The sequence below is a fragment of the Diadema antillarum genome, unplaced genomic scaffold, assembly GCF_040938485.1.
Source record: "Diadema antillarum isolate AM-2024a unplaced genomic scaffold, OU_Dant_1.0 scf00000101, whole genome shotgun sequence".
Classification (NCBI taxonomy): domain Eukaryota; kingdom Metazoa; phylum Echinodermata; class Echinoidea; order Diadematoida; family Diadematidae; genus Diadema; species Diadema antillarum.
In genome coordinates, this window is record NW_027270990.1 from 178,518 (window position 1) to 196,645 (window position 18,128).

General features: G+C 40.2%; 1 protein-coding gene across 1 annotated transcript; it reads left to right on the forward strand.

Moving 5' to 3' along the window:
• The first annotated feature begins 792 nt into the window (after nt 1-792).
• On the forward strand, nt 793-16,866 carry LOC139718877 (uncharacterized). The gene is made up of 3 exons (XM_071630317.1): nt 793-916; nt 11,094-11,295; nt 13,565-16,866. Exons 1-3 carry the CDS (start codon nt 849-851, stop codon nt 14,300-14,302), a joined length of 1,008 nt encoding a protein of 335 aa, XP_071486418.1. The 5' UTR covers nt 793-848; the 3' UTR covers nt 14,303-16,866.
• The last annotated feature ends 1,262 nt before the right edge of the window (nt 16,867-18,128 follow it).

Genomic DNA, 18,128 nt, shown 5'->3' on the forward strand with positions numbered 1-18,128 from the left:
TAGCTGGCAACCTAATAAAATATTGATTAAAACAGTCAGCCTTCTTTTTTGAAGCCAATAAACGACCTTCATGGAACGTATATATCTTGGGGAAACATTTGTTTTTTAGCCCGTCCCAATATATCATTAATATGCGACCATGTATATCTCTCACAGCTTCCTGAAACAAAATCTTGTAAAATCTTTGTTTGGCTAGCTGGAGAGTAGTGACTAGAATATTTTTATAATCAACATACTTTTTTCTTGTCAACATCAGTCGGTCTAAATAGGTAAAGTTTGTGTTTACGATTTATTGATTTCATACGGCCATTGGTAACCCAAGGCCTTATTACATGTAGATATTTTAACAACAGGAAAACATTTATCTTTTTTCTTGTACATCTGTATATAAATGTTTATATGTTATAAAATGTTTTAAATGTAATAACTGTTATAAATGTTGTGAATGTTTTTATATGCTATAAATGTTTATATGTTATATAATACAGTAGGCCCCACTCACAAGCTGTGCTTCTTGTGGACTGTGTTTGGTATTACCAATGAATTTGAGTAAAATACCACAGTATAGACCTACTATACGCTCTACTAAAGTACAGTACTTGTAAAATACCAAATCAGTGTGATGATTTTAAGATATAGGGGCAAGGGGGCGCTCTTCATTGTGTACTCATCAGTGGTTTGCCCATTCTCTTCTCTTCGGTAGGTAGGCACCATGTACCAATAGTTCCATGTGTGTCGTGTTGTCATCAATCTAATATAACTGCATGTAATCAAAGCGAATACGGCCGCCATCTTGCGCAGCACTAAATAATTAGACTCTTTGCAACGCTTTGACCCAACTACCAAAAATGCCGTACTGCGCGGCTCTGAACTGCACCAACCGTGCTACAAAAAAATGTGGAAAAACTTTTCACAGGTAAGTTACAGTGTACATATTAAGCCAGGGTAATGAAAATAAGAAGTAGTGAATGAGATCCCCATGATACGTCTACTGCTAGCTTTCTTGTGACCAAATTCTGAATTATGTTTACCGTCCTGGTGTTGGTCCCAGAAGCTGGATTAAATTTTATATGTTTGTCATTTTCATTGAAATGTGCATAGATCTAGACCTAGTTTTAACGTAGATCCATTTACAATTCAATATGTGTTAGAATCTGTGTGTGCTTATCTCTGTGAAATATAAATTCTGAATAAAGACCAAAGTTTAATGTTGAAATCGAAATCGGAGAGAACAAAAAGCCTGCATATCTAAAGTTCAAAATGGAAATTGAAATGATTTCTAAGTCTAAACGTTAACGTTCAATTTGGACAGTTTTCTGTGAAAATTGGTAATCAGTTATGAATGGTATAAATTGGTACAAAATGGTAGGCCCTAACACTTATAATAGTAGCTAACAGGTTAGTAATTAAAGGGTGTGTACAGTTCTGGTCGAGGTGAGGATTTAGCTTTTAACTTTTTGCGAGATATTCAGAAACCACTCTATAGAAGATGTCACAGAGCATGCAATTCTAAGGGGTATCAAAAGTTTATTTGATGAAAATCGGTTTTGAAGTGGCCGAGATATCCAAAAACAAGGTGAAACCAAGAGATCCTAATAAAGTTGGGGCATGTAGTCTTTTATTATTATCACTTCAGTTCGGGAAACCCACTCACAAGGGGGCCCCCTCCTTATAAGTAACCCGTCCCCCTTATAAGTAACCCCGTCCCCCTTATAAGTAACCCCCGGGGCACCCCTTATAAGGAGTCTCCACGCTTTTTTGCAATGCAACGCGAAAATGAAAGGACTGCGGCAATTGGCTTGATTATGTCCATAAAGCTTCACAAGTTTCCTAGTTACGAAATTTGAGCAAAATCGGTTTGAGGCATCATATCTAAAATCATGGATTTAAATGCGATGTCAAACGACCCATGCGAATGCTGAAATGCGAGCGATTACTGGCGCGAGTGTCGCCAGGCGCGGCGGTGCGGCAATGCTTGAGTGCAGACGTGGCGACTGAGTACGGAGACTCTCTCGTACTCAGTCGCCACGTCTGCACTCAAGCATTGCCGGGCCGCCGCGCCTGGCGACACTCGCGCCAGTAATCGCTCGCATTTCAGCATTCGCATGGGTCGTTTGACATCGCATTTAAATCCATGATTTTAGATATGATGCCTCAAACCGATTTTGCTCAAATTTTGTGAGTAACTAGGAAACGTGTGAAGCTTTATGGACATAATCAAGCCAATTGCCGCAGTCCTTTCATTGTCGCGTTGCATTGCAAAAAAGCGTGGAGACTCCTTATAAGGGGTGCCCCGGGGGTTACTTATAAGGTGGACGGGGTTACTTATAAGGGGGACGGGTTACTTATAAGGAGGGGCCCCCCTTGTGAGTGGGTTTCCCGAACTGACTTTTTTTGGATATCTCAGCCATCTGAAAACCAATTTTTATCAAATAAACGTTGAATCCTTCTTAAAATTACATGCTCTTTCATATTTCATAAGAGGTTTTTCATTTTCTCACTTAGGAATGTTAAAACCATGAATCCCCACCTCAACCAGTACTGTACAGCCCCTTTAATGGTAAAATTTCATTGCTGAATTTACACACATATGAAATTTAAATTCATGTACCGTACACAATAGACGCCTCTAGAACTCTAGACCTACTGTTTTTTTTTTTCTTGAATTACCTGAATAGCAGCAACCCATAGAGCTGCTAATAACAGTGCTATCCAGGAGCAAAGCAATAACCCTGGCGCGGGGTGCTGTAACATAGTATTAGTAACCCGATACGTATTGGGGTGGCTGCTGCGGTTAAGCAACTATGAACTTTTCTAGACCCCACATCCACACTTCTCTCTCCGCGCAATTTACACCAGCGCACCCCCTGTCCGGTTGGCCCCTGCACTAAGGGGTATTGGACAGTACACACGAAGGAGAAGAAGAAGAAGAATTATCTACAATGACGCCCAGTATTAAAGTTGAAGACTTAGGGGGTGTTGCAAGAAAGTTGCAATTGATTGCAACTCCCCAAAATGTATTGCAAATCCTGAAATCCATTGCAAATTTGCAATCAATTGCAAGTTGCAATCAATTCTGTTGCAAGAAAGATGCAATTGATTGCAAATCAATTGTATCTCTGCAATCAATTGCATCTTGCAATTAATTGCAAGCTCCCTTCTTGCAACAGGAATTTGCGATTGATTGCAAGTTGCAATCGATATATCTATTGCAAAGTTGCAATAGATATTTGCAATCAATTGCAACTCGACTTTCTTGCAACACCCCCTTAGGGTGGTATTCTGAAAATCTTCCTAAGTTTTTTCCTAAGTTTCTTCCTAAGTCAGAAACTTAGGAAGTGCCTAGGAAAGACAAAATTGGTATTCTGAAATTTCTTCCTAGGCACTTCTTAATGCAAATTAAGCCGTCCTCAGGGGCGTCACCAGCTTTTTTTCAAGGGGGGTGCGTTTTGACCCTAATGTAACGAGATTTTTTTTTTTTTTTTACCGACATTTGGAAAATAGGAAGCTCTCAATCCCTAGACTTTTACTGTTGTTGAGGGAAACCAAGCGGGAAAAGGGCACCGGCGTAGCTAGGATTTCATCTTTTACAGTAAAAAAACTACCACTTGGAGCTATATTTTTTCGCTTTGGAAATAAAGGGGGGGGGGGCGCACCGGGCGCAACTGCCGGCAATTACTGGCAGCAACATCAGGAGAAAGGCATAACAATTAAATGCGAGCGAGCGGAGCGTGCGAGCTCAAGAATATTTTGACATTTTACAGTAAAAAAAAAAAAAAAAAAAAAACCTGCCGTTTGTTGCTATATTATTTCGCTTTAGAAATAAAGGGAGGGGGCGCACCGGGCGGAACTGCTGGCAATTACTGGCAGTAACATCAGGTGAATTGCATAACGATTATTTTAATGCGAGCGAGCTTGAAAATTTTACATTTTACAGTCCAAAAGCTGCCGTTCTTACCCATATTTTTTTCGCTTTGGAAATCAAGGGAGGGGGGCGCACCGGGCGGAACTGCTGGCAGTTACTGGCAGCAACATCAGGTGAATTGCATAACGATTAAATGCGAGCGAGCGAAGAGAGCGAGATTGAAAATTTTACATAAACAGTCCAAAAACTGCCGTTCTTAGCCATATTTTTTCGCTTTGGAAATTAAGGGAGAGGGGCGCACCGGGCGGAACTGCTGGCAATTACCGGCAGCAACATCAGGTGAATTGCATAACGATTAAATGCGAGCGAGCGAAGAGAGCGAGCTTGAAAATTTTGACATTTTACAGTAGAAAAACTGCCGTTTGTAGCTATATTTTTTCGCTTTGGAAATTAAGGGGGGGGGGCACCGGACGCAACTGCAGACAATTACTGGCAGTAACATCAGGGGAATTGCATAAAGATTAAACGCGAGCGAGCGAAGAGAGCGAGCTTGAAAATTTTACATTTCACAGTCCAAAAACTGCCGTTCTTAGCCATATTTTTTCGCTTTGGAAATTAAGGGAGGGGGGCGCACCGAGCGGAACTGCTGGCAATTACTGGCAGCAACATCAGGTGAATTGCAGAACGATTAAATGCAAGCGAGCTTGGAAATTTTACATTTTACAGTCCAAAAACTGCCGTTCTTAGCCATATTTTTTTCGCTTTGTAAATTAGGGGGGGGGGGTGGAGCGCATGCCACCGGGCGCAACTGCTGGCAATTACTGGCAGCAACATCAGGTGAATTACATAACGATTCAATGCGAGCGAGCGAAGAGAGCGAGCTTGAAAATTTTGACATTTTACAGTTGAAAAAGACACTGCCGTTTGTAACCATATGTTTTCGCTTTGGAAATTAAGGGGGGGGGGTGCGCCGGGCGCAACTGCAGACAATTACTGGCAGTAACATCAGGGGAAATGCATAAAGATTAAATGCGAGCGAGCGAAGAGAGCGAGCTTGAAAATTTTACATTTTACAGTCCAAAAACTGCCGTTCTTAGCCATATTTTTTCGTTTTGGAAATAAAGGGAGGGAGCGCACGGGGCGGAACTGCTGGCAATTACTGGCAGCAACATCAGGTGAATTGCATAACGATTAAATGCGAGCGAGCTTGAAAAATTTACATTTTGCAGTCTAAAAACTGCCGTTCTTAGCCATATTTTTTCGCTTTGGAAATTAAGGGGGGGGGGGTGGAGCGCATGCCACCGGGCGCAACTGCTGGCAATTACTGGCAGCAACATCAGCTGAATTGCATAACGATTCAAGTGCGAGCGAGCTTGAAAAATTTGACATTTTACAGTCCCAAAACTGCCGTTTGATGCTATATTTTTTCGCTTTGGAAATTAAGGGGGGGGGGGCACCGGACGCAACTGCAGACAATTACTGGCAGTAACATCAGGGGAATTGCATAAAGATTAAACGCGAGCGAGCGAAGAGAGCGAGCTTGAAAATTTTACATTTCACAGTCCAAAAACTGCCGTTCTTAGCCATATTTTTTCGCTTTGGAAATTAAGGGAGGGGGGCGCACCGAGCGGAACTGCTGGCAATTACTGGCAGCAACATCAGGTGAATTGCAGAACGATTAAATGCAAGCGAGCTTGGAAATTTTACATTTTACAGTCCAAAAACTGCCGTTCTTAGCCATATTTTTTTCGCTTTGTAAATTAGGGGGGGGGGGGGGGGTGGAGCGCATGCCACCGGGCGCAACTGCTGGCAATTACTGGCAGCAACATCAGGTGAATTACATAACGATTCAATGCGAGCGAGCGAAGAGAGCGAGCTTGAAAATTTTGACATTTTACAGTTGAAAAAGACACTGCCGTTTGTAACCATATGTTTTCGCTTTGGAAATTAAGGGGGGGGGGGGTGCGCCGGGCGCAACTGCAGACAATTACTGGCAGTAACATCAGGGGAAATGCATAAAGATTAAATGCGAGCGAGCGAAGAGAGCGAGCTTGAAAATTTTACATTTTACAGTCCAAAAACTGCCGTTCTTAGCCATATTTTTTCGTTTTGGAAATAAAGGGAGGGAGCGCACGGGGCGGAACTGCTGGCAATTACTGGCAGCAACATCAGGTGAATTGCATAACGATTAAATGCGAGCGAGCTTGAAAAATTTACATTTTGCAGTCTAAAAACTGCCGTTCTTAGCCATATTTTTTCGCTTTGGAAATTAAGGGGGGGGGGGGGGGGTGGAGCGCATGCCACCGGGCGCAACTGCTGGCAATTACTGGCAGCAACATCAGGTGAATTGCATAACGATTCAAGTGCGAGCGAGCTTGAAAAATTTGACATTTTACAGTCCCAAAACTGCCGTTTGATGCTATATCTTTTTTTTTTTTTTTTTTTTTTTTTTGCTTTCGAAATTGAGGGGGCACACCGGGCGCAACTGCTAGCAATTACTGGCAGCAATATTAGGAGAATTTAAATGCGAGCGAGCTTGAAAATTGTGACATTTTACAGTCTCAAAACTGCCGTTTGTAGCTATATTTTTTGCAGTAAGGGGGGGGGGCGCACCGGGTGGAACTGCCGGCAATTACTGGCAGCAACTTTAGGAGAATGGCATTACGACTAAATGCCAGCGAGCGAGATTGAAAATTTTGACATTTTACAGTCCAAAAACTGCCGTTTGTAGCTATACTTTTTCGCTTTGGAAATTAAGAGGGGGCGGGGGGGGGGGGGGATGCCCGGTGCGCCCCTCCCCCTGGATCCGCCACTGTGGGTAGTCAAGGGTGTCGGTTTATGTTCATGACTGGGGGAAGTATGACCAGCGAGGTGGCGTCGAAGTGACCAAGTATGGGAAGGATGTCCAAAATCTATGTATATAGTCAACACTTTATAGAATACACTTGTACTAGTAGATAGTTATGTATAAAATCAGTGCTGCCAGAACCAGGGGTGCGAATTTCTTTTGCCCACGATTTTTCTTTTTTTTTTTTTTTTTTGTCCCCGATGCAAAATATCAACAAAAAAAAATAATAATAGATAAAAAATAATAATCATTTATTGTCCGGCGTTGAGGTCGCTCGCAGACTGAAGTTTTTTTTTTTTTTTTTTTTTTTTTTTTTTTTTTTTTTTTTAAGTCTGAAGGGGGGTGCGTTCGCACCCAACGCACCCCCCCTGGTGACGCCCATGGTCCTTATCCCCACCCACGTCCTTTCCTAAGCCAATACGAAATGCCGTATCATAAGGAACTAACCAATGTCTGCCAATGACAATCGCATATTACTGTGACGTAGGGTCAAATACACGAGTGCGCGGCACGTCCCCTTTCTCATGCTCATTTCGCGCATCAAAGTACATGTGCGCGCAATGACTGACAAGCGCGCCTATCACGATGCTTGCAGTTTGCTATTCTTAACAACGTACTTAGGACAGGGGTGGAGCTTTCCTAAATATTTTCCTAAAATTCTTTCCTAAGTGCATTCTAGAATACCAACTTCTTCCTAAGTCAGAAATTTGCATATTCCCGCCCCCTTCCTAAGTTTCTTCCTAAGTCTACTTAGGAAGAAACTTAGGAAGATTTTCAGAATACCACTTAGGAAAAAAATCCTGACTTAGGAAGAAATTTCTTCCTAGGAAGGATTTCAGAATACCACCCCTAGCTTGTAACAGTTAGAGGGCAACTCAAAGAATCCGAAGGATATATGTATGAGCCTGAGGTATATAGGTAGAGCTAACGTTGGAGGTATCCGGTAGTGAGGAGCTAGGATATCCATGTGATGTATAGAGTCTGGGGGTGGTATTCTGAAATCCTTCCTAGGAAGAAATTTCTTCCTAAGTCAGGATTTTTTCCAAAGTGGTATTCTGAAAATCTTCCTAAGTTTCTTCCTAAGTATGAGTAGACTTAGGAAGAAACTTAGGAAGGGGGCGGGAATATGCAAATTTCTGACTTAGGAAGAAGTTGGTATTCTAGAATGCACTTAGGAAAGAATTTTAGGAAGATATTTAGGAAAGCTCCACCCCTGTCCTAAGTACGTTGTTAAGAATAGCAAGCTGCAAAATATCGTGATAGGCGCGCTTGTCAATCACTGCGCGCAACATGTACTTTGATGCGCGAAATAGGCGTGAGAAAGGGAACATGCCGCGCACATGTGTATTTGACCCTATGTCATAGTAATATGCGATTGTCATTGGTTGGTTCCTTAACAGTACAGCATTTTGTATTGGCTTAAAAAAAAACGTGGGCGGGGATAAGGATGGCCTAATTTGCATTAAGAAGTGCCTAGGAAGAAATTTCAGAATACCAATTCTGTCTTTCCTAGGCACTTCCTAAGTTTCTGACTTAGGAAGAAACTTAGGAAGAAACTTAGGAAGATTTTCAGAATACCACCCTAGGCCCCTATCCACGGGATGGTTGGTGAAAATGCAATCCGGATTAAATAAGCCAGTTCGGAGTTAGCTCATGGGCACATTGGTACGAATGACCTTTCTTTTTTCTCAGTTGGTTAGGGGCACTTCACTCGTTTTCAGAGCGACATAATGCGTAAGCTTTAGGTAACAATATATGGGATTCATCAATCCCGTTCAAACAAAGAATAAACTTGCGTAGACCAGATGAGCAAAATGATCTGTCAATTTACACTTGAGAAAGCATCCATTTCATTATATATTTTGCATTGGATGTATTGACAATCTCTTTCTATTGATATTGCCAAATACCACTTTTGCTGACAGGTGGATGTGCTGCTATGGCATGCGGCATTTATAAGGATTACATGAATAATCATTACATGACAGATGCTTATCCCAGTAAATTTAAAAACCAACATGCCTGTTGGTCCGAATGACCTTGTTTCTGCTCATGCGCAAAGTGGAACTCCGAGCTAGCTTATTGTTATGTTTCTGCTTCCAGTGGTCATAATATTGAGCTTAGACTTGAAGCTATTCACTGATGTTGCCTCACAGCTTCTATTGTCTAGGGATGCTGCTTCTTCAGTCTGGGAAACCCGCTCATGAGGGGGGGTTCCTGCTCATACGGCCACACAGGATCCCTCCTCCTCCTCATGATTACCCTGGCCATGTTCATGAGGCCCATGGGGCGAGATGCTCATGGAGGCCCCCTGTTCACTTCTCATCCATCCCATGCCATCTAGACCTCTAAAGAGGTTCTAGGTGGACCTACAAAAAAAAGAAAAAGAAAAGAAAGTTGGTCTAAGAAAATATCCCATAGTTTTACCACTCTTCTAGGCAAAAAATTACTCAGGCATGATATTCTGTAGATCTATTTAAATCTGATTTCAGATATTTTTTTCCTGAAGTCTATGCCACATTTTGCTTTTTCCATGTATCAAAAGTACCTGAAATTTTTTATTTCCATTTTTTTTTTTCAGCAAAGCTCAATATCATCCCTCTTACTGCAGATTCATATCCCAGGCTAAGATTGCTGACTCTTACCATACATGTGGAATTCTGGGCAACAAATACAAATGACATTTTTAACTTACCTGAGCCGAAGGCTCAAGTGAGCTATTGTGATCATTCTTCGTCTGGCGTCCGTCGTGCGTTGAGCGTAAATCTGTTACATTTTCATTTTCTTCTTGAAAACCCAGAGACCGATTTTCACCAAACTTGGCAGGTAGCATCCCTAGGGAATTAGGATCTCAATTTGTTAAAATGGGCACCATGCCCCACCCAGGGGGCCCCCAGGGGCCAAATTTTGACCCTAATTGTGCATTTTCATCTTCTTCTTGAGAATGCCTGGTCAAATTTTAGTAGAGCTGTGTGTAATTTAGATTAGTGACTATGTGAAAGGTGAACTTTCGATACTCAGGTGAGCGCGAGACCCCTGGGTCTCTTGTTTACTGTACACCTGCACAAGCTCATCGTGCTATTTGACTTCCTATTTTCCCATTGAAAAACACTTAAATCCAGTGAGTGGGCAAATTGTGTTAACAATAATTATGTGTTATGTCTTAATTTTTGTCCCCTGTTTCCTCAAGTTATTTACCTGTATCCCCCTATCAAATTTGTCTTGATTTTCATGTTCGAATGTTCCAGCGTATTGCGCCCCTTCCCACGCATAGTTTTGAGTTAATACCTGAGAAAGCCATTGTGCAAGGATATAAAAATAGGTGGTTGATGAGTAGTAGACTTACTGGACGTCTGATATTTAATTTTCACAGGTACTCGTGATTTTTTGTTACACACATGGAAAGTAGAAGAATTCTGTCAGCGCTTTCTTTTAACAAAAAGTTGAGTTATGGTGTGCTATTTTGACACATGATTTTGATACATGTACATGTACGGATTTACGCTGAACGCACGACGGACGCCAGATCTCTTGGAGCACTGGCCAAATTGTGGGATTTGGATATTAGTAACTAATCAGTAACAGAAATTAAGAGTAAAGAAATTGATTACAAGTACAAATGATACATTGTGACAAAAACTTTTCTTTGATATAAAAAAAGATTAGAATGTAATCATAATTTAGAATAAAACTCATGATGTGATACTGTAAAAGTGGATATTTTTGCGCGACTAATTTTTCGCGTTTGGCTGAGTCAGAAGAGTTTTGCGTGTTTTTAATTCCGCGGAATCCAGACATCACGCACAAGAACATATGGCAAGCAAAAATATTCGCATGCTTTTATTTTCGCGCTAGTTTCTTGTTGCGCGAAAATTTCAACACCGCGAAAATGTCCACTTTTACAGTAGAGACAAAGTGGTGGAAGAAAACTGAATACTTTATAAGCTGTTATTTTCGTGTACAGATATTTTCGCGAATTAGAAGGTCACAGGCATTTTCACGAGATGTTATTTTCGCGAATTTACACCAAAGCTATCTTGCATGCCATTGCTATTCTAGTGACTGGTGACATTTTCGTGTGTTAAATTCGCAATCCAACTGTGATTCGCAATCCAACTGTGATTCGCAATCCAACTGTGATTCGCGAAATTTGCGAAAACTAAACCCTCGCGAAAATAGCCACTTATACAGTAGCTGGTAATTCTATATATGTACACTTGATAAATCAAATTGTAAATGTCCTTGTGAATATTACTACCCTATACATTATTTACCACACAGTCATCCTGCTTGCATTTGTATCAAATTTCAATTTTGTGGTTAAGCTGTCCATTATATATAATTCTGACATGTATGTTCTCCTCTGAACACAAATTGTAGATTTCCCAAAAGAAATCTTGCTCTTCGTGAACAATGGACTACGAATATGAGAAGAGACGACTGGACACCAAAGCCTTACTCTTCGTTGTGTTCGGACCACTTCGAAGAGAAGTACTTTGATCGCACAGGGCAGACAACAAGGCTGCGGGAAAATGCTGTACCAACATTATTCACCTTTAAACATCATCCCTTCAAAGTACATGTACATGCAAAAGGACAGATTTTGATTTTGACTTTGACATGTTACGATCAAACATTGTGGTATCCTAAAAAGTAACATGAAAGTTTATTGTGCATTATTCAGGGTTCATCAGTAGCTCTCTTGTCAGTAAATTTTCTTGCTCTTAGTATTAAGCTATTCTATTTGCTCAAGCATCCACTAAATTTCAGCTCATTGCGAAGTCATAATTTGGGTCCACAAAGGGCCTCTACATGCCTTTAATTTGTTGAAGCAAGCAGATGAGATTACATGAAAAGCGACTGATTCCAATTTTATGCATAAGTCGATCAGAGAAGCATTACAAATACCTCTTTGTCTGGCAATTGTCTGTTCATGTTATGCTGGTGAATTGGTAGTATCATTTCAAGCGTCCATCTCACCCCAACAGTTTACAAAGTTAGTGTATAATTGACCTTTAATTAGCGCAGGAAGCTATATATGGGATTGCCTATGGACATTCTACATACAACTTTAGTTCTAGAAGTGCTAAAGAAGAAACAAAAAGCAATATGCTTTACATGTTTTAATAATCGGCAAAGTGGCTGTCCTGAATTAAAATCACATTGTATTTTCTGCATTCAGACATTTTACAAGTAAAAGAGGTTAAAGTTGAACAGCTTGATACTATGATACTGTGAGGGGTGTGTGGCAAACCTTGCTATATATTTTGTTGTAATCATGTCTTTTGTAGTAAACAACATGTACCTGTACATGTTTGTGCATAATTTGGTGTTTTTAAAGTTGATCACTTGAAGTGTGTCCCATTTTATGATCACAAAGACAGTGGGCATTTATCATTTTGTCTCACTGTGATGCATTATTACATGTACGATATCAAATTCCAGTAAATCTCAGATTCATGGAGGTATGCACCTAGAAATGTTGTCTTTGTTTCTAGGGAGATTATTTCTAGTTTTTAGTGCCCCCCTTGGGACCCAGGGGAGGGGGGTGGGGAAGGGTTCTAATGGGGCCTAAATTGTACATTTTCATCTTCTTCTTGAGAACCCCATGACCCATTTTCACCAAACTTGGCAGGTAGCATCCCTAGGGGGGTTAGGAACTCAATTTGTTAAAATGGGCACCATGCCCCACCTAGGGGGCCCCCAGGGGGCCCAAACCCCCCAAAATTAAGGAATCCGCAAAAATCTTCTTCTCTAGAACCAGAAGTGATAGAGCTAAGTTAATACTATGAGTTAGTACATTGATGACTGTAGTTTCAAGTTTGTTCATGGCAGAATCAGGGGTGCCCCCCTTGGGACCCAGGGGAGGGGGTGAGGAGGGGTCCTAATGGGGCCTAAATTGTACATTTTTATCTTCTTCTTGAAAACCCCATGACCCATTTTCACCAAACTTGGCAGGTAGCATCCCTAGGGGGTTAGGATCTCAATTTGTTAAAATGGGCACCATGCCCAACCCAGGGGCCCCCAGGGGTCCCAAACCCCCCAAATGAAGGAATCTTTATAAATCTCTAGAATCAGAAGTTATAGAGCTGAGATAATATCATGAGTGAGTACATTAATGACTGTAGTTTCAAGTTTGTTCATAGGAGATCCAGGGGTGCCCCTCTTGGGTAGGGGGGGGGGGGTGGTTGGAAGGGTCCAAATGGGGGCCTGAATTGTACATTTTCATCTTCTTCCTGAAAACCTCATGATGGATTTTTGTCAAACTTGGCAGGTAGCATCCCTAGGGGGTCAGGATCTCAATTTATCAAAATGGGCACCATGCCCCACCCAGAGGGCCCCAGGGGGCCCCAATCCCCCAAATTAAGGAATCTTAAAAAAATTGGGCCCTTATTGTACATTTTCATCTTCTACTTGAGAATGCCTGGTCAAATTTTAATTTAGATTAGTGACTGCGTGAAAGGTGAACTTGCGATACTCAGGTGAGCGCTAGACCCGCGGGTCTCTTGTTTTAAAAGCTTGTCAGATCTTACAACATACTCATTTTTGGGGGCGTAATCATTTCAAATCATGGATGCCATGGGAGAAGTGAACAAACTTTCTTTTAAAAATTAACATAAAAGTAAAAGTGCAAAAGTGTACACTGTATATCAATTTTGTAGAGGTGCTTCAACCAATTAAAATTGTCAGTCAGATTTGGGACTCAGATTCAGATTCCATGATCCATGGGTTTACGAAAGCCTGAGGATTGAATACATATGCTGTTGTTAACAAATCATTTGATTATACCAGAATTATTTTTAAAGAAAAAAAAATCATCTATTTAGTATTTCATATTTATCTTTTCACAGTCTTTCAAACTGCGAAAGGTTGCCAAACCAGAAGTACGTCCCGAAGACAAAGAAGTTATCTCTTCACAGCCTGTGACACAACACAGGCCCTGTTTTCCTCGAAAGGATGCCAAACCAGGAGTACAACCTGAACACAAAGAGGAAGTACAACCTAAACACAAAGAAAAAGTACAACCTGAACACAAAAAAGAAGTACAACTTGAACACAAAGAAAAAAAAGACTCCCCCACCTCAACATTTGATGAGCATTTAGCTCCATCAGCAGACCAAGGTTGTGACACACCTGCATCCAGTGATTGTTCATCAGCCATCATACCTGTCCAAGAAGGCATTGATGGATTTGTGTTCGAATTTGTAATTGCCCCCCAAGCCCCATCTGAGCAGCCTGCATGTAACTCTCAACTTGATCATACATACAGCATTAGTGAAAGTGCACCGAGTGTCAAGCGTCAACTGAATAAGATGCATGACCACATGTCGGACATGAAGAAGCGCCTGAAGAAAACTCAGAGCAGAGCGCGCAGACTGAAAAAACAAGTTGATTTTCTGCAGGACATTTTGAAGACACTGAGAGAAGAGAACATGCTTTCAGCGAGTGGTCTTGAAATGCTTGAGAAAACCAGCAATGTACGCAGGAAAATAACAAGGAGACTGGCCAAATTGAAAGAGAAAGATGCTCCCTTGAAGAAAGAGCATCCACCAGCTCGGCGTGCCTTTGTACCGACATTGAACTTATAACTTAGGCCATATGTGTAGCTTCATGTACTTGCCATTATTAAAGGGATGCAGCATGGTATAGTTTTGTTTGAGATAGGGCTTCAGGCTTCCAACTTTTTTGAGAGATACTGAGAAATCCCTTTTGAAATATTAAAGAACAAACAATTCTAAGAGGAAATTGAAGTTTATGAACATTGTAGGTCCCACCTTTTATGAGGATCTCTTTGTTTTTGGATATCTCGGCCATTTCAAAATCGATTATCATCAAATCAAATGTGAATTGCTTTTGAAATTGTAGGCTATGCTAGTGATTTCTAATTATGTTGAAAAAAGTTAAAATCTGAATCCCCCATCTCAACCAAAACTATACCATCCCTGTTAGATGAAACCTGTGAAAACAGTATCGTTGGGACCGTTGATATTACCTCTTTAGAACTTGTTCTTGTTATAACTGTACACTTTCAAAACAAAGGAAACATAAACAAAGTCATATTCCCATTAAATAAACCTATGAGCAATCTTTGCTTTGTTATTACACAAGTATATGAATCATTATTACTGAGAACTTAGAATAAACGAATCATTTTTGAATTGATATTCCCTAGAGAAAAAGGGTAGCCTTTAAAAATGTCACTTTTTTCTGAAAAGCTCTTTTCATGTACATCAGTTCTTCAAAGGTATTTGGCAAGCTTGAATTCCTGGTCCTTTCTACACCAATTTCATCTCATGTACACACATATTGAACAATTCAGAAAGAACAAAATTATCGTTTGTGAAATACAGTGCAATAGGCACAAGTTGGGTAACTTGTGTTGAAGTTGTTTTACACTGTTTGCGCCCTGCAGCATCCCATTGTTTTTATGAATGATTTTGGCCATAATATTTTAAGTTATCTACATGTATTCGCCAATGTCTACTTACCCTTAAAACACAGGAATTGGAAGTTGGAGCTAAAATAGAAAGGATGTAATAATGAGGTGAAAGTGTACATGCATTCCAGAAATACACTCAATTTTTTTCATGTGTCATGATATCAAAAGTTTTTAAATGAGATAATGTGTTTTTATATTCTCACTATCTTATATTACAACTAGAAAAGCACTCTGAGGGTGCAGACCTTCCCCAAGCAGTTACTTTCTACTGATGATCTTGCTCTTCCCAAAGAGATTTTTCTCCTCTCCACCACTGGGGAAAAGCTCTTTGGGCGAGAGCAGTGATTTCCACACATTGGTATACATGCTGAAAAACCACCCGATTTCCCAATATAGAAGCCTTTGATACGTCATAAACCCTCAGCTGCACGGCGCGCCTTGCCCTAGCAGAAACTAGAGCACGCACTTTAGTGCGCGCATGCACACCTCAAATACCAAATATCAAAAATCCTGCATAAATTCCCCCAAATTCTCGGATCACTCCCAAAAGTTGATCGTTTGTTACTTGTGTCATTCTCAACCTTTCCTGCAAGTTTCATACCAATCCGTTAACTACTTTTTGAGTTATTTTGCACACGGACAAACTAACTAACTAACTCTCAAAACATAAACCTCCTCCCTTGGCAGAGGTAACTACTGTAGTTGATATCATTCAAGAATATGATGGTATTCCCGTAGCTAATTGTGGTTTGTAAGAAAACATCAACAACAGGTGGCTGCATGTTATGTATGCTTTGATGAAACTCACAGACGTCAGGTGCGTGCACGAACAGTACTGTGCAAGAAGTCTTATCATTGGAGACAGAATGAATGCTTTTGTGTGTGCAAGTTCTGTTGGCACATTTGCACATGAAACATGCATATAGCAAACTGAATGTGTTGATATTTCAGGCATTTTTATACATGTAAGGAGGTACTGTATCTTGGTGCATGAGTACCTATGCTCTTATGCACTTGTATGCACTTAATGCATACCATGCGTTAAGTAGAGCTGCGGGATGGGAAAGTGAATGGATGGATAGAATGAATTTGATGGTTTCATGTTTTGTTTGTCACATATTTAATAGCAGGTCAAGAAATCAAACCTGGTCGTATCTAGTCAGATTGCTTACTGTATGCTTTGTTATGATGGACTGAAAATGTCCTTGCTATAACCAGAATCTTGTTTCAACCGAGCTCATTATAGCCAAGCAGTTCTACCATACATGTAGGTTTGCATGCAGAGGAATATGGGACTGACACGATCACTGCAATACAAGCGGTTGCTTGTTAAAAGCGAGCTTGTTATAGTGGGGTTCACTGTATTAATATGCCATGGTACGTTGTACATGTACTATGACTATTTCTCAGCAATCAACATCGACCTTAGTATTTTAAAAATACATTGCAAAAGAGGAGTAAAATCAAACAACTGTTCAGCTATGTTTTCTATGTTTTGTGAGAAAGAATCTTGAAGGGAATGCATGCATGTTTGTGTGTGTGTGTTTGTGTGCATGTTTGTGTGTGCGTGTGTTTGTGGGTATGCTGTTTTTGTGAAAAAAATATGTAGTGCACAGGAAGGAAATGTTTTTGTTAAATTGTCTCCAAATTTATTGTGAATACCCTTGGTACTGGAAATGAAATAAATACCTTTGAAAACAAGAAGATGATGTACATCAATATGTATGTATGAGTGTGTTTACATCTATAGAGTGTATTTGTTTGTAAACTTGAACAATACTGTAAAACGTGATATATTCGTGGCACGAAATTTTTGTGAATTGCCACTGGCGTTCAATGCATTCAGTGTAGACAGAACTTTCGCATGCATTTTAATATCGCGAATCTTGGCACTCGAGAAATTTAAATACATGCAAACATTCCTTGTTTTACAGTATACGTATGCGTGTTGTAATGTCAAGTACTTGTATGAACAATATCTGACAATGTAATGCAACAAAATAATTCACAAGTGAGAAAAACAAAATCTTGAATTATCTGATCCATTGTGGTACATGTATTGGTGTAATCACAAAAATAGCAATCATGATAGTGAAGTGTACCGGTACATGTTTACTTCATTATCCTAAACCAGAACTTTTCTGCAATAGCATTCACCATTAATGATAATGATGAGGATGATGATGATGAGGATGATGATGATGATGATGATGATGATGATGATGATGATTACTATTATTATTATTATTATTATTATCATCATCATCATCATCATCATCATCATTATTCCCATGTATATATTTATATGTATGTATGTATGTATATATATACATGTATATATACTGTATATATCTATAGATCTATAGTAAGATGAAAAACAAAACTGGAACAAAGTTCATAAGTATTTCTGCACACAAATTTTCGAGCAACTTGCTCTTTCTCAAGTATTGTTACTGGGAGAACAATAGCACAACACACACACACAAGAAAAATAGTATATATATATATATGTGTGTATATTATCTATAAACTATTATACAAATAGTGAATGGTCACGAGTGCAATGGTACGAGATTTCGCACGAGGTGAAAGATAGAGGCGCTCTATTCAACGAGGCGAAGCCGAGTTGAATAGTGCGCCTCATCTTTCACAGAGTGCGAAATCTCGTTCCATTGCACGAGTAAAGACCATACACTATTTGATTTACACAACGTCCAAGTAGATCTTTTTGGTCTAAGTAGGCCTAGAAGTCTATATATGTATGAAAAATATAGCCATACTTACACGTGGATCCACTGCGATTCTCTTTCTGGCTTGTGCAATCAGTGTAGATACAGGTCACAGCTATACTAGCGCTCATAAACGTACACTACTAGTCACTAGCACTATGTAGGCCTACGTACGCGCATGCATGTACCGCACACGTACACTGCGCTAGCTGCATGCGATCCTCAATATGCAACACACAGTACACG